The sequence below is a fragment of the Phyllostomus hastatus genome, unplaced genomic scaffold (genome assembly GCF_019186645.2).
Source record: "Phyllostomus hastatus isolate PE091 unplaced genomic scaffold, TTU_PhHast_1.1 phas_scaffold_1674, whole genome shotgun sequence".
Classification (NCBI taxonomy): Eukaryota; Metazoa; Chordata; class Mammalia; order Chiroptera; family Phyllostomidae; genus Phyllostomus; species Phyllostomus hastatus.
This window is the reverse complement of record NW_025334011.1, coordinates 771,109-795,816: the sequence shown is the minus strand read 5'-3', so window position 1 is coordinate 795,816 and position 24,708 is coordinate 771,109. Positions and strand designations below refer to the sequence as shown.

General features: G+C 38.3%; 1 protein-coding gene across 12 annotated transcripts in view; it reads right to left on the bottom strand.

Moving 5' to 3' along the window:
• Nucleotides 1-2,448: 2,448 nt before the first annotated feature.
• RUFY3 (RUN and FYVE domain containing 3) overlaps nucleotides 2,449-24,708 on the bottom strand; it is a 75,062-nt gene continuing 52,802 nt past the window's right edge. For 3 of the 12 annotated variants that reach the window (XM_045858160.1, XM_045858165.1, XM_045858164.1), the window contains 12 exons: nucleotides 24,250-24,315; nucleotides 22,796-22,865; nucleotides 19,979-20,071; nucleotides 18,111-18,194; nucleotides 16,190-16,357; nucleotides 15,582-15,679; nucleotides 11,376-11,495; nucleotides 10,240-10,339; nucleotides 8,527-8,591; nucleotides 6,238-6,265; nucleotides 5,187-5,252; nucleotides 2,449-3,872 (listed from right to left, as the gene is read on the bottom strand). In XM_045858160.1, the coding sequence (XP_045714116.1) occupies nucleotides 3,729-3,872; nucleotides 5,187-5,252; nucleotides 6,238-6,265; nucleotides 8,527-8,591; nucleotides 10,240-10,339; nucleotides 11,376-11,495; nucleotides 15,582-15,679; nucleotides 16,190-16,357; nucleotides 18,111-18,194; nucleotides 19,979-20,071; nucleotides 22,796-22,865; nucleotides 24,250-24,315 (1,102 nt within the window). In that variant the 3' untranslated portion in view covers nucleotides 2,449-3,728. Of the gene's footprint in view, nucleotides 3,873-5,186; nucleotides 5,253-6,237; nucleotides 6,266-8,526; nucleotides 8,592-10,239; nucleotides 10,340-11,345; nucleotides 11,496-11,715; nucleotides 14,007-15,581; nucleotides 15,680-16,189; nucleotides 16,358-18,110; nucleotides 18,195-19,978; nucleotides 20,072-22,795; nucleotides 22,866-24,249; nucleotides 24,316-24,708 lie in introns of those variants that run through there. The other 9 variants (XM_045858168.1, XM_045858169.1, XM_045858170.1 and 6 more) reach the window with 7 other exon arrangements.

Sequence of the window (24,708 nt, the reverse complement as noted above, 5' to 3'; positions counted from 1 at the left end):
GTCTTTGAATAAAGTTTGTCATATTCTTAGTATAGAAATTGTGCTAGTCAGATACTTGATTTCTGACTTGGTAGACATGTTTACAGAAATCTCATACCAAAGTAATTAATGTGTTAACAAAATCAGCTGTCTGGAGTGTTGAGACTGATGGAAGACCTCAATAATCGACAACCCCCAAGCCAACAGATGTCTAAGAATCATTAAGATTTGTCCTGGGAGAACATTTGGGGAGGGGGGTATATTAGGTTATTCGAAAAGCATTTTGCTATAAAAACACAGCCACTTATTTCTGAAATACAATTGTTTAAAAAGGGCTGGCAGTCTCTGTTGAGCAAAGCTGAAGTGAGGCCATGGTAGTGGCCCTGAGAGCTAACTTCAAAATCTCTAGGCCAGCCCTGGCTGGTGTGGCTCAGTGGATTGAGTGCCCTTGGATTCCCAGTCAGGACACGTGTGGATTGCAGGCCAGGTCCCCAGTCCGGGGTGTGCAAGAGGCAACCGATCAATGTCTCCCACATCGATGTTTCCCTCTCTCCCCTTCTAAAAAAATAAAATCTTTAAAATAAAAAAAATCACTAGGCCATACCTGGAGTTCTTTCACAAAATAGTTAAATTCCCTTTGTTTCATCATACATTTTTATAACTTCACGATAAATAATGGACCTTAGGCTGAACTATAAGTGTAACTTCAAATATTCAGACTAGGGAAATCCTCAGAATGTATTTGGAAATAACTTAAACTGCATTTAGGGAGTTTAATCAACCTCTATTAGGTTAGATCTGTAGTGGTTTTGAGTATGAAAGCACTAATTTATTTAAACAAACATATACAAAAATGTTGCAAAAATAGAATTCCTGTATATGCCTCACCTAATTTCCCTACTGTTGACACATTGCTACAGTACATTTGTCACAATTAATGTTGGGTGCCACTCAGTTTCCTTAACCTCAGATTTTTTTTGGATGACCTTGACAATGTGAAGGGCAACTCTCAGATATTTCATAAAATGTGCTTGAGTCAGTTTTTCTGAGGTTTCTCTCCTGGTTAGACTGGGTTGTAGTTTGGGGGAGGAAGGACACAAAGTGTCATCCTCTCGACGTCTTATTAAGGATTCGTGTGATCAACATGACTCCCCAGTGACACTGAATTTTGATCACCTGGCCCAGACAGCATTTGCTAGGTTACTATAAAGTTCCTTCTTTAGGAACTTTAGGTGAAGGGATGAAGAAATACTAATTGGTAGGCACGAGATAGTCACAGGAATGTAAAGCATAGGGAATGTGGTATAAAATATTGTAATAACTAAGTACAGTGCCAGGTGGCCGTACTTATACTTTGTAAAGTATATGACTGTCTAACCACTTTACTATACACCTCAAATTAATACAAAATAATGTTTAATGTAAACTAATTGCAAAATACAGCTCCTCTTTTTCTCTTTTCATATTCTACTTTTTTTTGAAGCAAGTTATTAAGCATGACCCACATTCAACAAGTGGGGGGTTAAGCTCCAGCTTCCTTTTTTAAAAGATTTTATTTATTTTTAGAGTGGGAAAGGGAAGGAGAAGGAGGGAAACATCAATGTGTGGTTGCCTCTTGTGTGCCCCCTCCCCTGCAAAACGGGGGGCCTGGTCTGCAACATGTGTCCTGACCTTTGGTTCGCAGGCCTGTGCTCAGTCAGCCAGGGCTTGGCTCTCCCTTCTAGTCCTTTGGTCCCTATGTCTCTTTACGACAGTACCACAGTTTTGATCACTGAAGCTTTGTACTAAAGTTTTCAAATCAGGAAATGTGAGTCCAAGTTTGTTCTTTTTAAAGATTGTTTTGGCCATGTGGGCACGCCTTAAGAGTCCATATGAATTTTAGCATGGTTGCTTCTATTTCTATCATTTTTACTATATTGGGATTTTGGTAGAGATTACAACGAATCTGTAGATGGCTCTGGGTAGTACTGACATGTTAACGATATCAAGTCTTTCAATTCATGAACGTATTGGTATCTTTAATTTTTTTCAGTGATGTTTTGTAGTTTTCAGTGTAATAGTTGTCTGCCTTTGGTTAATTCATGCTGATGCTGTTGAAAATGGTGGAAAGCACAATTTTTAAGGAAGATAGGCTTAAACACTGAGTCAAGGTATTTGTGACCCAGCCCCTTGTTTCTGTGGGCTGCTGCACTAGTAACAGATCTTTAAAGCTTTAAAAAAGGCTGAACAGCTTATTTTCAGTTCAGAATAAAATCTCGTGTCTAATTACTTATTCCATCTTACAGTCTATGTTACAGAGCTGCCTGTTTGCAATTTAATTTAAAATTATAAAATAACTTATGCTAATTTAGGATAATTCCCCAAATTATCTGCAGCACCTAGAACACAGCTGGCATATTGAAGCCAAACATAAGGAGGATGAGAATCACAAAAATAAATATTATTTGAAGGGGAAAAAAGACAACAAACTAGGCTAGAATGATTAGATTTTATTTTTCCTTAGTACTCTTAAAACTCAGCTTCACCAAGTAACATGCCAGACTTCTGAAATAACAACTCTCCCCCAGGCTGTAACCCTTATACCATGGTTCCAGACGTTTCTGCCCCAGAATTCTAACCCGGTTACAGAATTGTATCTTCTGAGGTTCTATGTGGAATCAAACAATCTAGACACACGTAACAGTAAAAACAGCATACACCATTTCTTTCCTGCCCTTGCTAAGTGCTCTTCCCTCTCGCTCCAGCAGCACTTGTTGCTGAAAGAGGTCTGAGTACCGTAGTCTCCAAGAAGCTTATCTACCAGTTCTGATTCTTGGCTCAGAGCAAAGGATCCCTTAGTCAAGAGAGAATTTAACAAATATTCTAAGCTCATTGTTCTCTGCCATGGACATTAAATTATTTTACGTAAAACCTGCTTTAGTTTTGCTTTCAATACTTCCTATCTGCAAAGTCAAATCCCATCTTTAAAACTAACAATTTGCGTGATGACTAGGAGAGGAGGGAGGGGTGGGGAAGAGAGTCGGCTGGTTTTGTAGTAGGAGGCTCTGAAGAGGGCAGGTACTTACTTTTCAAGTCATTAAGGGGAAACCAAGCAAATGCTCCTCCACCTTGTTCTGATAATGAAAACGCCTGCAGGCCAGGGCCAGAACATTCTAGTCCTGAACCTACAATATATTACAACATTGTTTTAAGTGCATTCAGAATTTATATTACTCTTTCTTTTCCCTGAGTTTGGGTTCACAGTTTGGTAGAGATACTTTCAAAGAGGTAGTAGTAAGTGGGGTTGAAGAGGAAACAATGTTTATATCTAGCAGCACTTGGGAAAATATGTAATGTCTGTCGTTTTGATCTTAATTAACATTTATCTTTCCCCCTTGAATCTACAAATGTAATAGAGGAAGATGATCATTTTCCTTTTTATTTTCTAAGAACCCTCTCTTCTATCTATCCAGTATTACCACTATTCACAAAAATGAATAGCCCTTCTGCAGACATGCTATGAAATGACCTTTCAAAGTGGGGTAGTTTAGATTTAGAAGAGAGAGGTTCAACTGAGTAACTTTTATTCATAGTCATTAGGGAAAATGGGCAAAATTTCCAACACCCCCAATCACTGCCTTTTTCTCCCTGAACCCAGTTTATTTAAAGCATTTCTATCAACTTTAGGTTGATTCTAAGGTCTGGACTCTAGGGAATCCTGGTATCTAACACAGGTAGAGACATCCTGGTCCAGGTCTTGGCCTCCAACCTTAGGATGGGCTGGTGGAGTACTGCTTCATCAGATGCTTGTGACAGGGATTGCAAACTCGCTCAGGCTTGATACTTGAAGGAAGAGGCAGTTCATTTGTTGAACAGGCATTACAGAAGTTTCCTCTGCAGTTCTTACAAACATTCTGCAAGGACAAGAGGAGGTTAGGTGGGGAACAGAAGGGATAAGGATGCACAGAATATAAAAGACCAAACACTGTAAACGCTCAATGTCTAATCAAGTATTGCCTGAATGTTTGTTATGCACCAGAAAGTTATCTGACCAAGTATAATTTCTGCCTACAAAGAAGCTTACAGTCTAGTTCTTAGATTTAAGTGAGGCAGTGCTACAGAATTAAAAAAGAACAAATGCACAAATTCTTTATCTTAGAATGCATACTTTCATTCAGTATATCACTGTTAGGTGGGCTAATTCTAAAAGTAGTCTGCAAGTATGTAAGCACTCTCCAAGTAAGGCAGGCAGTGATGCAGCAATTCCTCACAGCAAAGCCTGGGAGGAATTTTCCTCTGACATTGTTACTTCACATGGGTTAGAACAGACAGGCCAGAAGTAGAATAGCAGTCTCTTCTATATTTCTATAATCACAGCTTTCAGTCCTCTAAAGGCAGCTCGTCTTTATCTAGTTCTGCGAATTTAAGAGTAGACTGTATTATAATTTTCTTTGTTAAATTTCAGCAAGATCACAAATAGTGGCAGGCAGTTTATAAGCCTGAATTTGGGCAAGTCTCCTCATCTCTTCCAAGCACTTGTTTCTTACAGTCACCATCCATGACATTTCTTGAGACTCTACGAGGAACCAAACACTAGATGAGACTTGGGGGACAGGGGGCGCAAACAAGGCACTGGTCTGGCTGTTTCACTCTGCCTGCTGTAGGACAGCAAACTGGGAAGGGGCTCGGGCAGACACCCTTGAGGATCTGAGCGGGAAACAAGTGCTTTTGTTTTTGGAGAGAGCTCATGTCCCTCTGAGGCTGTTTTCCCAAGTAATTCAAAGAACCCTCCCAAAACCTATCTCATCCAAGCCGGATGGACTACTGGAAGGAGTGTAGACATTGGAGCCAAAGTCAGGATGCATCTGGGCTTTGCCACTTACTGGCTGAGTAACCTTGGGAAATGCACCTGACGTCTCTTGAGTCCATACTTTCTCCTCTATAAAGTGATGGCACGAAGGACACAAGTTTCACAAGGACAAGGACTTGGTCTATACTTTGTCCATCACTCTTTCTCTAGCACAAGAAATGTTTATTTACACATTTATGTTTGTATTAAATTATTTTATTTGTTTATTTTAATGGGGACTTAACGACATGACTTAACATGACTGATAAAAACAGGTACACAAATGCTTGTTCCTTTTACTTTTCCCCTATTACTGGACGGGGACAATGGCATAAAGGACACCCCTGTGAAGAACCTGTTCATTTCTCACCACTATTACCTTTGTTGTGCCACCTTCCTGGCATAGCTGACACACCTGTGGCTTTTCAGAGAGCAGCAGCTGATCCTAAACCACACAGCAAGCCGGTTAGTTTCTCTTAGCCTTAGAAATGTTAATTTCAGAATACACATTTTTTAGTTACAAAATTAATATAAACACACTGCAGACTATCTGGAAACTTATAAATGCCATATAGTCCCACCACCATATTAATAAAGTCTGATAATTCTATCATTAGCCTGGGTGCTCCCTTAATTTTCCTAATCAAGTAACATGTGACTTTACTTATAAAAAGAAAAAAGTATATAAGTGTAAAGAGAAAAAAAAAGCCCCACCCCCCTGCTTTACTCCACCATCAAGAATGGAAAGGAGTGGGCTTCATTTTCTATAGTAATAAGTTAATGATAGGGGTCACTCAGACATTTATCATCTTTCTCATTGGGTTGTCATACACTATTTGCGAAGTATTTTACAATCATTTATGTCTGCTCATTCCCAAGTGATTGAAAAGTATTTTTCTCTCCCTTTTATTTTTAAATATTATTTACTTTTAGAGAGAGGGGAAGGGAGAAAAACATCATTTGGTCACCTCTCTCGTGCCCCAACCGGGCGGTGGCTGGGGGGCGGGGGGGGGGGGATGGAGCATGGGTGGCACCCAGGCATGTGCCCCGACTGGGAACCAAACCAGTGACCTTTTGGTTCACAAGTCAGTGCCGAAGCCTCTGAGCCACACCAGCCAGGGTTCCCTCCATTTTATACAAGGAAAACTAAGGGAAAGGGAAGATACAGGGAGCTCTCTTATGTTCAATTTCTTAAGTACCAAAGAAAATTTCAAATGAGAAGTGAGAAGTGTTGTTCACTCAGCCCACTGCTCAAAGCTGTGCCGCTCCCAGTGAGTGCTGCGGCGAATGCGTGCTCGGTCAGGACATTGTTGCGAGGCCAGGACACAGTGCATCGCCCACCTCCCCTGCTGCCTTGTTTACAGCCAGGCACAGCAGGGCCAGGCCAACCACAGAACTGATACAAGACATTTTTCAGGAGACGCAGTTACCTGTTCATCCACAGGGTGAGACTGCAGCCTAGAATTGAAAATTAAAACCAGTAAAAACAGCAACTTAGTATTATTTTCACTTGTATCATTTCAAACGCACAAAAAGTGCAATACCATGGTTCTTTTATATGTTGTTGGAAACAATATAGTCACTAATCTTGACCTCCAAGGAGAGGAAATTTTGGTTGTTAAACCTATTACTAGAATCTAATCCTTGACCTACAGTATGGTTCCTATTTAAAAATAGATTTGGAGTTATATTGTTTCCTTTTTACGACCAAGCAAATAGCATTTATTTCTCCAAACTTGTAAAACTCCAAATGGCCAATGCCAAGTTTTTCTATCTGATATTACAGAAATCTATTCATTATGTCATGTATTAGTGCCCTCTCCCTAATAATGTTAAAGTGTGAACTTCAGCAAATTGGCCAGGGAAAGAAATGAATGGGACTGCCACAGGCAAGTACCCATTCAGAGGTACCTCATGAGACCCGCCGAACTAACTCGGATTTTCCCAACTTGATATAGAACTTAAGAGGAAAGAAAGGTCTACTTTCCATTCTAGAGAAAATGTACCACAGATCTACAGTGGTTACAATTCTCTTTGGTTAAGTGGCAGTGTGACCACCAGTGTGACCTGGTTTTCAGCTCTTCCTCATGCCACAACCCTAGGAAGCCTGGGTATGTTTTAGGACTGCAGTTCTGGCCAGGACAGGCCATGGAAGCAGCTGTTATGTAGTAGAGAGACAAAGGGAGCAAGGTAAGTAGAAGCAACTTGGGTATACCACAGGGCCTCTGTGTGCTCCTTAAGCTTTCTCATTGGTAAAGTAGGAACAGATTAAACTTTTGTAAAAATTAACTTTGTAAGGAGATAATGAACGTGAAATGCACTTTTCAAGCTGCAGAGCACTATGCAGATATAAGGTAGTATTGCCTTAGGTTCCCAGGGCCTAAACCAGAGCCTGGTGTGTCGCACTCCTGATTGTAATGCCTGGATATTAGCCTAAAAGGCACTTCTAAAGTCCTGGTTAATTTTAAGGCCTGTTCACTTCCACGGCGCAGGCTGTGCCGATGTGTCAGCAGGATGTGTTTACGGTTGTTCCTGCCTTTGGAATCACTCTGGCCTTGGTGGTGAGGAAGAGCAGTTTAGGCTGAGTACCTGTTTGATCAGCCTACTGCTGCTCTGTGTGATTTTTCTTCTCCAACAGCTGTTTTTGCTCCAGATGACACACAACCTAATTCTTAAGGCATCAAAGCCTGGATGGGGGCAGATGCCAAAAATATACACTGCATGGTTCTTAGAACCCTTCTATGGTGCCTTTCCGTGTTCCTAACCTTTTGTTGTTGTTGTCATAATAGACTTTAATTTTTAGAGCAGTTTTAGGTTCTGCACCAGAATGGTGCATGATGTTATAATCAATAAATCTACATGGACATGTCACTAAAAATCCACAGTATACCTTAGGGTTTGCTCTTAGTTTTACATGCTATGGATTTAGACAAGTGCATAATGACAAATATCTATCACCATAGTACCATACTGACTATTATTACTGTCCTAAAAAAGCTTCTGGGCTCTGCCTGTTCATCCACCCATTCACATCCCCTAGCCCCTGGCAACCATCATCTCCATGGCTTTGCCTTTTCCAGGATGTCAAATAGTTGGACCTCCTTTTTCCTTTTTAATGCAGTGGCTCTATGTCATATTTTGTTATATTTCTACCGGCTAGAATAATGGTCAATTTCCTTGAAACAATTCTATGCTCTTCATCATAGTGAACAAATCAGATGAAAAATTAAGAAAAGGGAACAAAGTTCAACTGTTTGAGACCCTTACAAGAACAGAAATAAGGGCAATTAGAGGATTTCTTTGAAACATAGCTGCCTTTAACTTAGCACATAGGTAGGAACGAGTCATACTCAGGTGCATTTAAGTCCCTGAGAAATGCTGTGACTTGTGCTTCATTTTCTTGTGACACCAAGCAGAGATTGGAAATAATCTTTTCAGTGATAATTTGAATTTGAAGATTAACTAGGGAAGAGTCAGAGGACAGCACGGTCGCCCTTCTCATTTCTGAAATGGACTAAGTGGGTTTGATTTAATGTGTTATAATATTTATTTGCTTTATTATTTATTCACTTCCTCTTCAAAATGTCTCCTAGAATATCAGTATTACAAGTTGGTGTCCAGTCTTGTGTGTCATTGCCATTGTATATCAAAAGCTCCCTCTTTTTTCCCACCACCCCAAAATGACTTTGTATCTTAGTTAATACTTTATTAACAAACACCTGTGGCTTTCTTCCAGGGGCTTTTTTAGTTTAACATTTTCCTCTTGAATTTTGTGCTTCCCATCCTGCCAAAAGAAAACAGCCCGGTTTACTGATTATTCAGAATGCTACACAGTGACGATGCTGCAGATATTTTTCTCTTAGCTTGGGTATAAAGCTAAGCAGCTTCTTTTTTAAGGAAAGGAATTTAACTTTTAAGATGTTTTTCCTCATTCTTTGCTACAAGTAGTTTTTTTTTAAACAGATTATTCTATAGAGTTGGCAACAAATTATTTTTAGAGTAGATACTCTCTTTATTTTTTGAAATTCAAATGAAATTCAGAATGTATACTATTTATTTGCAAGGTGGGCACAAGGTCTCAGTTATTTCTTAGACCTGCTGGCTGGGCTCTGGGAAACCGGTGACACCAAGCAGGGCCACAGCCAGCGGGCTGTGTAATCTGCTGCACATGCAATGCCGTGACTTCTACAGCCTATACAGCTCAAGGAGCTTTCTTCTCTGAAGGACCAATACAGAGTTCCAAACTGCACTGCTTCCTGTGCTCTGAGGCCCTGCCAGTTCTTAAAGACAAATTCTTTCTGTGGCACACACTCTGCTTCCTCCCTTGAATTGCTGCCTATCAGCCTCCAAAAGTAGAATGTGTGTTCTTAGACCACTTAAGTATCAAGGGGAGGTGGTCAATCTGGTGTTTACCCTGTGGGAAGCCCTACTGTGGGGCAAGTCCAGACAGAAACCTGAGTCCTCACTGGGAAGTACCTTGAATAGGCCAAGATTTTAGTAAATCTCGATAAGCCCTTATAAGTATATTTTATGTTTGCTAAACTGAAATAAAAAAGACAGCATGCCACATAGTGGTCCTTTCAATGCTTTAAATCAGTTGTAATGAGTACTATATAATAAATTTCCATCATCATTCTTGTCTACTCTCTAGTAAATTTGTAGCAGCAGCAGCAGCAGCAGCAGCAGCGCACCCTACACATTTTAAATAAGCAGCTATAAATTTGTTCTGCTTTGTTGCATATAAATGTACAAGAAACGTAATTTTTCCCTGTGTCTTTCACAGAAAAAATATTTTTCATTTATATATTTTATTATTTAAAGGGGCTGGCTCTTGTTTTCTGGGTCCCAGAGATGATCTTGCCCAATGGCAGCTTCCGCACCACTTAGGCGCCGAAGGTCCGTCCTCAGACTGCTCTGTAGAAACTTCTACTTCTGCTCGTTAAACTACTCTACATGACAACTGTCCCTTCCCTAAGCCTAGTTCCGCCTTTCTCTAATTTACCCAAAAGAAGTACCTTGAATATGCTAAAACTAAAATCATCATGATTCTGAAGAAGGTGTACAGATGTAAACACACATTTAAGACAATTCTGTTAAAGGAGAATTCAGGTTTGGGGAAGGGTTACTATACCATATTATTAAAAATATTAGCTAGCAGCAGAAGTCCAAGAAACATACTGTTGTTAAGATACCAAAATAATCTTACTTAAAAAATTAAAAAACATAACAGGGTCACTGGGAAGCATGGTTATTAATCGCCTTGATTCCACATGAAGTCAAGTTAGAGCATCTAGGAGGGAGACTGGGAGTCCAGCTCCCAGGTGCGGACTCCAGCTCCAGCCTGGAGCAAGGGTTCTGTGAAAGGGAATTTTCTGACCATCAAGGTCACCTCTAAGTAGTACATAAATGAACAAGGCAGTAGCAGTTATTACCGTTTTGGGTTCTGGCTTCTGGAAATCCCTTCCTGGGATGCTCCTGTTGTTCTGTGACCTTCTTTCTCTTTCCTGTTTTAGCTCTAACTCAAGCTGGTTCCTGGGATAGGTGGGAGAGGAAAAGGATGAACAGCTAGATCCTCATCCTATAAAGAACCCTTTTCCTCAAGTTTAATGATTAAATTCTTCATTAATATAAAGTTACCATATATAGGGAAAACTAAGTCTTAGAGTAGTAAAAATACAATATAATAAAGCCAGTAACACCAAAACACATATAACATGTTTAGTCTTTAGTCTTTCTTAGACTAAGAATGTGCTTTAGGATCTCCCAGTGCCTGAGGGTCACCACTCAATGTCAGTATTTAACATGGACTCTTAATGAAGAATTGCAGTGAACTGAATGACAATTAGTAGTAGGATTTACTGTAAGTGAAAGACAGTATTTATAAATTTTCAGCAAGCTACAATATGAAAGCACTGATACTGGAGTCCCATTTCATATTAACTGTCTCTGTATAGTTACAGTATTCAATCCCCAGTTACACTTTTGACCACTAGTGTCCTTAGTACTATGTGCTTTTATATAGCAAATGACCAAGTTCTACGTGTTTGAAGTCAGTGGATTTACCACAGAATAGTCTTGTTTGAGAGATAATATGTATGGGTTTAGGGCTCAGAGTCAGCGAGAGACAGGTTTTTAAATTAGAATATATTAGCTTAATTGTGTGAACCTGGACAATTTAATCCCCTGCAGGAAATAAGATCACCTAACTAGTAGGGTTGATGGGGAGATATTAGGAGACAGTGCATGTGAAGTGCTTAGTAAAATACTTTGCACACAGTAAGGATTAAGGAAATAGTGTTATTATTAGTGTTGTATTGGTTATTAATTCCTTACTCTTTCCTTTGTATATATATCTGGGGCATTGGGTTCTAACTTCCTATTTCTTTGACTGCAAAGGATACTGACAAACTTCTAGGAATGCTAATGTATACGAAGCTTTCTGAATTCTAATTTCAGACAAAGGACACTGCAAACACAGGAGGGGGCCAGACCAGGAGAGCCCTCCTCTGCTGTCAGCCGTAGAACTGCCCACGCCCACCCTGCCTGCCGCTCCAGCCGCCCGCTTCACCGCTGCCTGGTGAGCTCCTCCACTTCCAGCTGCAGGCTGTTGATCTTGTCCCCGAAGTCCTGCTTGAAGAGCCGGTTGTCCAGTTCAGCAGACTGGCGGCCTCGCTCAGCCTGGCGTAATCTGGATGTGAGCCATATGAACTTGTGATAAAAAACAAAAGCCATGGTGGGGAGGAAGACCAAGTTCACAACACAAAATAAAACCCAAGGAAGAAGGCACAGAGAGACACAGAGAGGAAAAAAAAAACATTGCAGGACACAGGGGAAGAAATTATGGGGAAAAAGATGGAAAAGAAATTCTAAAGAAAAGCAAGATGAAGGTGAACCAGGCAGAGGAAAAGTGATTTTCCATTTTTTTTTTATTCTAGTACTACAGTTTACAGCCATTAGATGATTAACAACAAAACATCACTTTTTAGAAAATCCATATCCAAAGCCAACCTTAAGCACACAGTAATTAAAGTCAAATCCACTTTTTTTGTTGTTTTTATTTTCTAATTGGTTTGAAAAACCAGTTGGTTCTTTATATTTCTGTTTTATACAAATAACTGGAACTTGTAAATGGGCAACTACCTTCTCATATATATGAAATCAGAATATTTTTCTGGTCCTTCCCCTAAACCACCAATTGTATTAAATCACTGGACATTATACATCAATCCTTACCCAGGCTTTGGGTTATTATATTAGCAGAAGCCTTCGTTAGAGTTTGGCCATATCTTTCATTTTCTTTTCCTACCCAGTGGTGTGTGAGTAGTGGACAAACAATTCGGCATAGGTCTGTGTAAGGTTCCTGACCATAATCTCTGGGAGACTCTGACGAACGTTTTCTTCCTTATTTCCTATCATTTTGCACCTATTTAAAGAAGCATGTGCTAAGAGGTGAAACATCCAGGGCTCTATAAAGTAGAATATGGAAGCATGCTATGTGTAGTCTTTAAAATGTTTTTTTGTGTGTGTGTTTGAGCATTCCTTCTAAATGCTCATAGAAAAGGCAAGTCACCACAACACATTGATGAAGATAAAAATAGGTGCAAAAGTATAAATAAAATAAGTTGAAGAGCAGAAGATCTTCCATGAGATTGGTCATGTGCTTGCTCTTCGACTTGACTTTGGTTCAAGTCTGCAAGGACCTATCAAAGCATACATGAAATCTATCTTATTCTCTTAATTCTGATTTTTCTAAGAAGGTACAGAATTTCAGGAGCAGGAAGCAAAGGGGTTACCTTTGTCCCAACCTAAGCAGCTGAAATGCTGGAAATAATACCAGAATGAAAAAGGAGGAAAAGAAACTGCCATGACTTTTTCAGGAAATAAAGGCTTATTATGTAAAGCCTGTCCCCCCAACTCAAAAGTCATTTTTAAAAAATCATGTTATTTATAGGATTAGTTACAATGTAAAGTCTAGAAAGGGTTAAACCTGTGGTCACTTAAGAGAGAGAGGCCCTGTTACTTAGTGTTTGCAGGTATCTATTGTGAATCTTTATTCTTAGACTAAATAATAATAAAGAATATTTACCATTTCTCTATATCCTACTCTGGAATAGTTTCCTAATAATTAGATTGTTAGTTTCCTAGAAACTTTAGCAAACCCCCATTTAAACAAAAAGTAACAGAAACTCTTAAGAAAAGGTTAATAGCACGGAATGACAGGTAGGAAACCATCACTCATGTCAATACCTCATCTACTTTACTCCAAAAGGAAAAGTGGGATAGATTTAAAAAATGTGTAGTGTATTTTTTTTAATAGGAGAGAAGTATTTTTATGAAAACTGTTCTCTCTGAACTACCTAAATAGGAAGTGGAATTGCAGAAGAATGGCAGAGGTAGAAGGTGACAAATATTAGGAGGGTTTTCCCAAGCTTCCACGTCATTATGTTACCATAAGCTACCTAACCACTAACTTTATTTCTATGTACTTTAAAGAAATGTAAGGATGCTGTTTTCCCACCCCCAAAGTCACTAAGGCAAAAAAGTTACAAGCAATCTTGGTTACTGAGAATAGGACTGTAGTGAAATACTAAGTACTTATTCTGGTTTGGGAATTAAACCTATATAACAAAAGTGAAAAAGGGTCAGGTCATGGCCTAAGAGACACAGAACTACTTTGGAAGAGTCCAAGTCCATATGGTCGTCACCTCTAGTTCACTACATCGCAAGGGCAGGACAGGCTCGCTGACACAGAAAATGCAGCTGGAATCTGATAGTCAGGGACTGGGTTGTAAAGGCATCAGTAACATATATACAAAGCTTCAATTCCCTAGGCTTCTTTTTTAAATGGAATAGTTATTTATTGGTCAACTCAGAAGTAATTTCTCAAAGTTTATTTGGCATTTAATTAAGAACTTATACTAAATTTTCTAATTCTGAGGAGAAAATAAAGAAGAAAAAACACAGCCTATATATCAGGCTGTTTTTTTTTTAAGTCCAACAAATTCAAAGTCATATTTTTGGTGATGTTTTATATAAATCAGAGCCTAAATATAACAGATTTCAGATTTCTTCCTTTTATAATCAAGTGACATCAGACTTGCGAGGTGACCCACTGCAAAATGCCTAATGATGTTGTTTTGGGATTAATTTATTTGCTGCACTATTTAAGGTCTTTGCCTGTTTCACCAAATCCTTTTCACTAAATTAATAAAATAAAAATAAAAATGGAGTGAAAGGGGAATGAGAAAATGGATAAACAGGAAAGACAAAAATAGCAAGAGAATAAGTCAGCTTAATACTTGAAGAGATGTCATTATTTTAATTCTGTCTGCTTTAAGTGCCAAGTCAAAAAACCACTGAAAAATAACTTGATGTACTTCAAATATATAATTATGAACACTAAAATTAATTTGTTGAGTCACAAACATATAATTACTTATAAGCAAGCACTGAGTTAACTTCCTGAATAGACCGATACCTTTTTATTTAAAATCAGCCAAATCAGAGGTTTTGAGCCTATTTATTAATTTGCACATAAATTTTGAGTTAACATCAATATTCAGTGCCATTGAAAATGCTCCCTGGTCAAGAATCATCTGAGTAAAAGAAATCATCCATTCATCCATTCATTCATGCGTCCATTAAATGAATGTCTTGTAAATTCAAGGCACTGACCCAATGAGGGAACCTAAGGAATTAGTTAACTAACCTTAAAAAGTTCACACTATCATCAGAAGATCTGATACATGTATCAAGAGTACAAGGTAAGGCAGAAATGAGAGGTGCTATAAGCAGTATGGGTAGGTATGGATATAAGGCCATGGGAATTCCAACAAGGACAGTTTGGCAGATTATTTTTAGTTGGGAAGAGGTATCAGGGAACTTTGGGTAGGGGGCATTTGATCCTGAATGCAAAAAAATGTATCTGAAGAACAAGAAAGTGGGGAGAGAAAGGGCATTTCCAATTGGTGGAACTACTAGGAAAAAATAGATGGGAAAAATGGGAAGCATGTCTGGGGACCAGTAAGTAGTTTAGCGGAAGTGCAAGAAGGGTGATCAGTGGGTGTAAAGGTGGCAACAGAGCCTGGCAACACTGAATGACCACGGGTGTCGTGACTCATTTGAGCTGGAAGTCGCAGCCATTTCTCTTGGCACCAGGAAGACCACAGTGGTTTTAGACCAAAAGTGAAACAGAAGAGTAGCACAGAGAGAGGCTGTACTTTGTGAATGGTAGGTACTGGTGGGAGATAGCTTGTCAGAGGATGAAAATGCAAGACTGGTCTCCAGATAGAGGACTGGGCTGGAGACAGACATATCTCAGAGTCATGGGCGGGAGGTGACAGTGGAAGCAATAGAACTATTTGGGAGGAAGGGGGAAAGGGGGTTAAAGGTATTAGAAGGGCCCTCAGTAGCCCTACATCACCTTGCACCAAAGTATTCAAAGACTTTAGTGATGAACAGTAACAGAATTCACAAACATATTTGAAAGTCCTGTCATCCTTGTTAAGTATCCATCCCCTAACACATGACATTGAAATGCGATTGATAGGGTAGAGTTCTGCTGTTTAGAATAGTTGTGAAAGGCTGATGTTTCTTTAAAATGTTTTCAGCAACATGTTAGGAAACAAAAAATTTTATCAGCTTTCTTTCTACCAGCATGCTTGGTGTTAGGATGGGAGAATTTTACATATTTTTTGTTTGCTGAATATGTAGTACATTCTCTTCCTTCCAGCACTGAAGGCCCAAATGCTTCACTAAAGAAACAGCACTTTACCTTTGTTCCAGTTGTTTAATGGTAGCAGCCATCTGATTGGTCTTCTCTTCCAAGCGACTGTTTAGTTCACTTTTCTGCTTCATCCCTAAGTCTGAACTCTGTTATAAAAAAATTATGAGTGATGTATATATAGCATAAAATCCTGAAATAAATCGCACATGCCTTTTGAACCTAGTGGTAAGTGGGGAAATAGAGAAATAGAAATTCTCATATATTTGGGAGTCAATTACCAAGTATAGAAAAAACAAAAAAACGACATTTAAAATTAGTAGTTATATGCAGCTTTGTCACAAAAATCAACATCAGAAGGTTCATCAATTTAGCATATTCCGGTACAAAAGCAATGGAATACATAACTCAGGTGGCAGGTTAGAATGGAGCATAGAAATTATCTTGTAGGATACAAAAGACTCCCTTTCCCCACTAAAATCTGAAAAGTAGCCATAGCAATGGTCAGATTCCTAAAGTGATTTATAGGCAGCTAGCCTCAAAACGAGATGTGACTCTTTCTTCTTGTACTTAAAGTGTGACTGTAGACATCACGAGGGACAGAGGCAAGCCCTGAGACTGTACAGAACCAGTGAGCCTGTTCCTCCTACTTCCCCTACCTGAAGCTTGAAGGCAAGTTCGTGCTTGAGAGCCCTGAGATCGTCTAGCTGCTGCCGCAGACACACCAGGGCATCCTGCTTCTCACAGACATCCTTCTCCAGCATCTTCATAGCCAATTCCATCTCCTGTCTCATGCTGATCTGGACCTCCAGTTCTTTTTCAACATCCTGCCCCCAAAGCAAATAAATTGCTTACTCTCTCTCCCCATCTAAGCACAAACCATAAAATTCTACAGGAAGACGAAGACCAAATTCTCAGATCTGAATGTTCTCGTAAAATAGCTATAAGCTATCATTTGATGCAGAGACATTAACAACAATAATAATTGGGATAATTACAATAACATTTACTCAATAATATACAAATCTGAAGAGCTCAGTAGGCCAAATGTAGTGCTATTTAATGTGTAAACCATGCACATACCTGGGGTACTTCATCAGATACTAAGATAGAAAACTGAAGTCAAGTTATTTATTTACTTACTTACGTATTTATTTACTTGTTGTTCAAGTACGGTTGTCTCCATTTTTCCCCTTTCCCTCCCTTGATATCAAGTCTTATTATAGAAATATATATAACTGTTATAGGCAAAATGTTAATTGTCAATTGTTAATAAGCTAACAAAGTATAACTTGTTAATTGCTAAATGAGGCAGTTCCACCTGTCTTTAATTTGGTTGCTGTTGACATACTCCAGAGCTCAAGAAACCCCAAAGATACTTTGGGTCCCTAGGGTAACATTTCAATTACTGAGAATTAGTCAATACAGCTGACTGAATTTTTATCTTCACTTAACATGAACCCCCTTTTTGTTTCAACCATTACCACTGCAACATTATTTGGATGATGAAAGATACGAACACCTGAGGTTGTTCTGCATTCAGGCTATGATGCCCCAGGCACACCTAGGACCTTCCTACTTGCTTGGTTTCTTTCCAATTATTCTTTTGTGATTCAAGGATGTGGGACTTCGTGTGTGAAGTTTTTATCACATGCTGTTTAACTGGGGCACTCCTTTGAACATGGTTAGCATGATAGAAAATGAATCAGACTGCTTCTTATAAAGCCAACATATATTATTTGTAGAAGCTCCCTTATGGAAGGTATTTTGAGATCTAATTCAAAAACACATAGAAGGAAAACAAATTATTTCAAGGATGTAAAAACAAATATTTTTTTCCCTCAGAAAATGGAAAATTCCGTTCCATACACTATTAGCTTGTGATAATTTTTAGTACGAATTGGGCCATCCTTCATTTTCAGCCTTCTCCCTGTTGTGAGAGACACCGCTGGGGAGCCCACTGGTGTGTCACACCACCTAAATTCCTGGAAGGGTTCCCATACTAATACCATGGGTCTGTTAATGTACTAATGCTTAGATAAAGCCTAATGCAAGGATGCTATTCCTTACTATACATTCTTATACATTTTTCACTTTAAAAATATTTTAAGTCTAATATTGATGACACATTTTTCTACTTACATATAAGAACACAATTAAATTCAGAAATAACAGCTAAAATAAGAAGAGTACAATTCTACATTAACGATTTTTAGTAATGAGAAGAGATGTCCCCTCTAAGGAGACATGTCAGAATCTTTGCACGAGTGAGGACTGAGGTGGGGAGGGGGCATTCCATAGTTTAAAAAGTAGGTTCCATACACATATGCTTTTGCAATACAAACTATAAAAGCAAAAAAAAAAAAATTGGCAAAATCCTATTGGCTGTTGAGAATACTCAGAAAATGGACTATAAAAGCATTTTTGGGAACTGGGTTAATAAGAGTACAAAGCAGTTTTATAGGAGCCATAAAAATGTGTCAGGACACTGTTGATATTCCTGACTGTAAGGTAAAACCCCTAAGTAGGTTGTTACACGTCAACGTGCCCCTGATCTGTCAGGATGTAAGCAAAGTTTACCAGTCGTAATTGTGTTTCTTCCTTTAAATGCTTTCTTGCTTCACTTAGAGCTTGCCCTTCTGAAGTTCTGTCTTGCTTAGGACCCTTGAAAAAAGAAATAAAACAGTACATTTTAAGGATTTGAAGAATCTATACAGCCCTGACTGGTGTGGCTCAGTGGACTGAGTACCAGCCTGTGAACTGAAAGGTTGCCAGTTTGATTTCTAGTCAGGGCACATGCCTGGGTTGCAGGCCAGGCCCCCAGTAGGGGGTGCATGAAAAGCAACCACACACTGATATTTCTCTCTCTTCTTCCCTTCCCCTCTGTCTAAAAATAAATAAATAAAATCTTTTAAAAAATCTATACAGTTAGCTAACACTGGCATTACTATTTGTTAAAGAAAAATGATTATACCTAAGCAGGTATGACAATGAGTGAAGACAACAAAGAAACTGAAGAGGTTTAGTAAATTAAAAATTCTTAAGCTGAATTGGAGATTTTTTGACATTTTGTTTAAAGTCCTTGGTTAGTGTACCAAACCAAGTAGTACATGTCTTAAAAATCAGTCTCTAAAAACAAAATAACATTCACTGTCAACTATGAATTGGGCCAAAAATTCAAATGGTAATATATTCCTTCTCCAGAGATCTGACCTCTGGTCTCTCCAACCATCAAGAGAGATCACAGCTGAAAATAAGGAGGTCATCAGAAAATTCTTCTGAGTGGTCACAACTGTTTTCACAAAGTCCACACATTAAAGTCAAAAGTTATTCATAGAAAACCACTTTGGTCCCCACTCATCCTAGTTACTTGCTCCTTAGGGGCCATTTTACTTATTTGTTTATATTTTTTATTCTCATCTGAGGACATGCTCATTGATTTTAGAGAGAGGGGAAGGGAGGGGGAGAGGGAGAGGGAGAGAAACATTGATGCAAAAGGGAAACAATGACTGCTTCTCGTATTCACCCCAACGAGGGACCAAACCCACAACCCAGGTGTGTGCCCTGGTCGGGAATTGAAACCATGACCCGACGGCACTCCAACCAAATGAGCTTCACAGGCCAAGGGTAGGGACCGTTTTAACAACTGGATGTCTGGATTCCTAAGTCACAGTAGGTTAGAAGCACGAGGATAAAAGGGAACAGGAAGAACTTTTTAAAGAAAGCAATACCAACAGTAGTAAGAAGAGATGCCAGAAAAGACATAAAAAGCAGAAAATAACACCCACAGCCATCTGGGAATATTTAAGTACAGGTGCTAGAAGCTCTATGAATTTCAATAGCTCCTTAAAGTAGCACCATTATAATTTAATATAGAATTGCCAGTGTTGATAATTATGATCTTTAGTCATCATAAAGAGCTAAAGCATTACATTATATCCTCCACTTAAGAAGGCTTAGAAATGTACAATATATAAAAGGTATGTAAAATATCTGTTTAGATATATATAAAAACTTTTGTACTTTAAGGGATTAAGTTATCTAGAAAATTAGTTTATATAGTAACTCATTACCAGTGGTATCAGATAAACACTTCTTATGAAATAGTAAAATTGTCTAAAATAATGACACATTTAATATAACAAATACAACACTTAAATACAGTACTGTTCATTAGTACATAAAAACAAGAAACTGAATTAGACTACTTCTTGAAGTCTCTACACAGATGGAGATGGCGGTGAATGCAAGGAGCATCTGGAGGAGAAGGGACACCACCCTCCCACAGCCTTCACTGTTCACTAGGTTTCGAGTGAAGTCTGAGTAGAAACAGTTTGCTTGATATATGTGAATGCTCACTGCTTCCTAACAGTCCCCCAGAGGCTCCCCCAGCTGCCAATGCACAGACACCTTTTCTAGGATTATTTTATAAATCCAGTAAGATTAACCTTTCGATTGGATTCCAATATGTAGGAGCTTTCCTCCTTAACTCGTTCCATTTCTTCTTGCAAGGTAATGATCCTGTTGTTTGCAACCGCAAGCTGTTGATAAAATTAGAAAAACAATCTTTTATCTTTCTTTTAGTACACAGGACAGGATAATTCATGATCTGCTAGGACACTGTTTTCAGGCTTAGATATTCTTAGAAGCAAAGAAAGCTATTTATAACCCCATAAAAATGTCATTATAGGGAACTTAGGAGAAATAGTTTGAAAGTAGGTTAGATACAAATTTAAAATATCTCCTTTTGCTGCTTTTCATGTAAATTTTTTTTTAGTACCAAAATGTTAATTTAAGATTGCTTACTTTAAGGGTATCCTCATGGATAACCTGTAATTATATTTAGTTACAAGACCTATTTCTAAAATGTTTAAGAGGTCACTTCATGTGTTGGGACTCAGGAACCCTCCATAAGACTTTTTACAGATGATTTTTAAAAGAGTGAAGAAATGAACTCCTATATTCTCACTCTAAAAGGTGCCATTGAGCACCGAAGAGAGTTTTCATTTCAAAACCTAAAACACAGAAGGTAATGTTATTAGCAGGAGACTGCTAAGGGGAAATGCTGATATCCCCATTGCACAGGAGGGAAAAGTAAAGTGGAAACACCTCTTCCTTCCCACTGACCTCTATTCCCCACAGAGAAGGTGAAGGCACCTAAAAGGGGCTGGGAGTGGAACTGAGCAGACAGATGCCTACCCACCAGGCTAGGCTCCCTTTCCATTGCCTCTTCACTAGCAGTGGGTGCAGGTTCTGCTTGGTTCCTGTGCTCACGTGTAAGCACAGAGGAGCTAGGGCTCAGGCAAGCTTTCTAGAGTAAGTGTGGAAGCCCATTTCTCTGTCTGCTCCATGGACCTGATGGTGTGTGAAGAAGTAACTCTGACACATCCAAGTGCACTCTCAGACAGCGTCTTCCAAGATCTCAGCATCAGTGTGAGTATTACTCTGCAGAAATGGTGACTGCAGATCCAAATGGGCTTTCTAAATCCTCTGTGCTGTGTACAACGACAGAGTGGATGTTTATATCTTCATCTGTTTAATGCTCTTTCTGTTATATTGGTTCAGAACTTGGGAGGGGAAAAAATGTCTGTTTTCTAATTTTTAAAACTCATTCTCTTAAATCCAAAAGAGAAATGCAGGCCTCGTTAACTTTATCTGCTCTTTAAAAAGCTTACACATAATGCTTACCTATCTCTAAAAGTTCAAAGTTTAAAGGAAATGAATCTTCTTGGTAAAAGAAATGTCAATGAATGAATAAGTTAACATTTTTAGTAAAAAAAAAAACTAGGTCTGGAGCATAATCTTGTGACTGAGGGAATAAAATGAACAACTATACATGTAACTGAGTGCTTGCGAGGTGCCAGGCACTGGTCTAGGCCCTTACATGTTAAATCATTTAATTCACACAAAAATTTTATTGCTCTTATCCCCATTTTACAGGTAGGTAAAACAAGGAACAGAGGTGTAAGTAAGTAGTTGGCCCAGGATTAGAAAGCCAGAGGTGGGACGTGAACCCAGGCAGTCCTGCTCTAGAGAACATGCTTAACTGCTGTGCCGCACTGCCTCAATAACTCTAATAGCAGTAGGATCACAGTATACAATTTCTGTGCAGAATAGTTTGAAAGCTTTGTGGGATCTAGTTCTAAGGGTCATATCCATAAATTAAAGTTTTAATTTAAGAATCTATGCTCAGAAATGAAGCCCACAGAGCTGAGTATTAAAGAGGGTGTTTTTTAATTGAATTAAGTGGGGTGCCATTGGTTCACAAAACCGTACAGCTTTCAAGTGTATTACTCAACAAAACATCATCTGCACACTGCATCATGAATTAGGAAGGTGTTTTGAAGTTACAACAATGTTAATATTTGTTCTGAAAAAAAAAAAAAGATTAAACAGTGTTTCCTAGCTAGTATTTTAACTTGGTTTTATTTATCCCACTGTATGTAACAGAATAGTTAGAGATAGAGAAGACAATCTCTGCCACCTGGAAAAATTTATTTAAGGTTTTTAATAAAAACATCAAATGCTATTGAAAAAAAAGAATATGTAGCTCACACTTTGGTAGTTAGGAAAAAATATGTTAATCAGAAGTAGAACATGAAATTAACTTTTCTCTTCTTATTTTGGGGAATTTCCTAAGAGTATTCACATATATATTCTTATCAGATTTGAGAGTAATTGTGAGGCTGAAAGAGGAAGTATAAATACCCTCATCTGTCAGCAAGGGAACTGGGCCTTTGGAAGTCAAGTGACATACTTGCTCAGCAGCACATGACATCTGGCATGTCATGTAAGCAGGAACTACTGGTCTTCTGACCAGTGCTCTTTGTCTTATCTACCCACCACCCCAAAGAGAAAATAAGGCCTTCACAGGCCTTATTTCCTGCAAAGGCCTTATCTCCAATCTGGCACACATAAATCTTTGCCTAGCTCTAGCACGTCAGTAGTACCTAAAATGTTTGTTGAATGAATAAATGATGCATATCAGGCTATATGCTAAACATTAACTCTAGGTTAGCTCAGAAAAGAAATGTAAGAAGCAACATATTTGATCAGCCTATGTTCTAGGCCTACATAGTCCAATTGGATAACTGAGACCCTTAAGAAATTACTAGCCATTCCTAGTCAGAACAAGGAGTTATGACCTATAGCAGATATTATCTGAAAAGTCAAGTCTTTTTTTTCCAAGGTTCCAGAGAAATTACTTTCCACTAATGTACATTACTAAATTCTGTAAGTCAGTCAAAGAGTTTCCAAACACTTACTTCCTCTGTCAGTTTGGTGTTGGATTTTTCTAGTGCATCCACTTTTGCCTGAAGGTTGTTTACAGTAGCACTATCAAGAGAAGAAAAACATAATGGTCTCTTTTGAGAAACAGAACAATTGCCTGTAATTTCCTTTTAAACACCCATCATACTTTCATTCATTGTAATGTGCACGACTTTTGATAGACTTGCAAACTCTAAAGTAGCTCACAAGGGGATGTCTGTCTTAGCAGCACATCACTGGCACTGATGTTTGCATTTAGTAAGAATGTGTTGAAGAAAATAAAAGAGCAAATGCACCATACAGTAAACTTTAAGGCTTACTTATACAAGTCATAGATATAATAACAGGCTACATGGATTAAATGCTTGCCATACAACAAACACTATTCTAAATGATTTTATTGCATTATTTCATTTATTCCTCTCAACAACCCTAGGCATTAGATATCCCCAATTAAAAGAAACTCAGGCATGAAAGAGTAAAATAGTGTCATGCTTATATTTCATTTGTCAATTGTAACCATATCTTTGCTTGATTAATATCTCCATAGTTCAATGTAGTCATTATTAGTTCTTGGTCCCCAGAGAATGTACTTAAATTGGTCTTGAGTTTTCTAGCAGGAACCAAGATGGCAACTTAAATTTTGATGTAATCATGTTATGGTCTTTAGTTAAATTAAAACAATTATCTTTCATAGGAAAACTATAAACAAGATAATAATAGATACATTAAATTCTTCTTAATTATTTGAGTCTTTTTAGAACATCAATGTGCTTGAGAATACCAAGAAATTTTGGATAGTTCTCCTCAGGAGAGGGATTATTTCATGTTCTGGACAGTTCTGAAAAATACCTGATGAGTACTTGGTAAATTAATGGTAGTGAAGAGAGAGTAAATTAATACTATCAATTCAATGTGTAAATGAGAACTACAAGGGACCAATGATATATGATTAATCTAAAGGTACTAAGACAATGAGGGGTTTACCCAAGATTAGTCCTGAAAAATGTGTCTAGATCTGCTGAACCCAGAGGGCCACCATTTTCAACAGTAAATAGTAGGTCCTTGAATAACATCATTTCTTTCAACATAGTCTTGTTATAATGTTTATGAGATGCTGTAGGAACTTAACTCCTGTTTATATCAATTAGCCTATGGTAAAATTGATTTTGTTATATGTTGTTTTGCTTAAAGTTGCAGACCCTATTGACAATGTTAAATGAGGACTTAACTATATGTCACATATTTAAGAAACTTTACTGCCTTTCACTAAGGGTCGACAAAAGAGTTAAGTGCCATTTTCTCCAGTGCCTACCTCAGTGCCTGGCAGGCAGGAATTCTATATATATTTGTTGAGTATTGTCTCAATTTATCCTCACTCATCAGTTTACCCTTCCCTTCCCCCACAACAAAACCCCCAGTAAAGTAATAATGTTGATTCAAGCTTTACTTCAGATGTCTGTTGAGTTCTTCTACATAGTTCTTCTGGTCCAGAATTGCAGTAATCTGGCCATCTCTGGAGGGGGGAGAAAGGGAAAGAAAATAGAAATAAAATAATATTAGAAATATCAAGATCCCCTCCCCCATTTTTTCATAAAACAGAATGGAAATTGTGGCATAAATACAATGAACCAGAAGACAGACCTGACGTATAACCCCTCAATGTCAATAAGAAGGACTTGAAGGTTTAAAAAAAGACAAGACACACAAAAACCTGTATTAAGAAAGCCTCTGTTACAGCCTATACACATCAGTTACTTAGGTTACAGATATAATGTTAAAATCTATCAGAGGCATTTAAAGAATTAACATTTTCTTCTCCCAACTGATAGATTTTTTTAGTTTAACTAGTATTATAATAATTTTTCCATTTGTTGTAGGAACTGCAATAAGCTGACTCTGGTGTGAT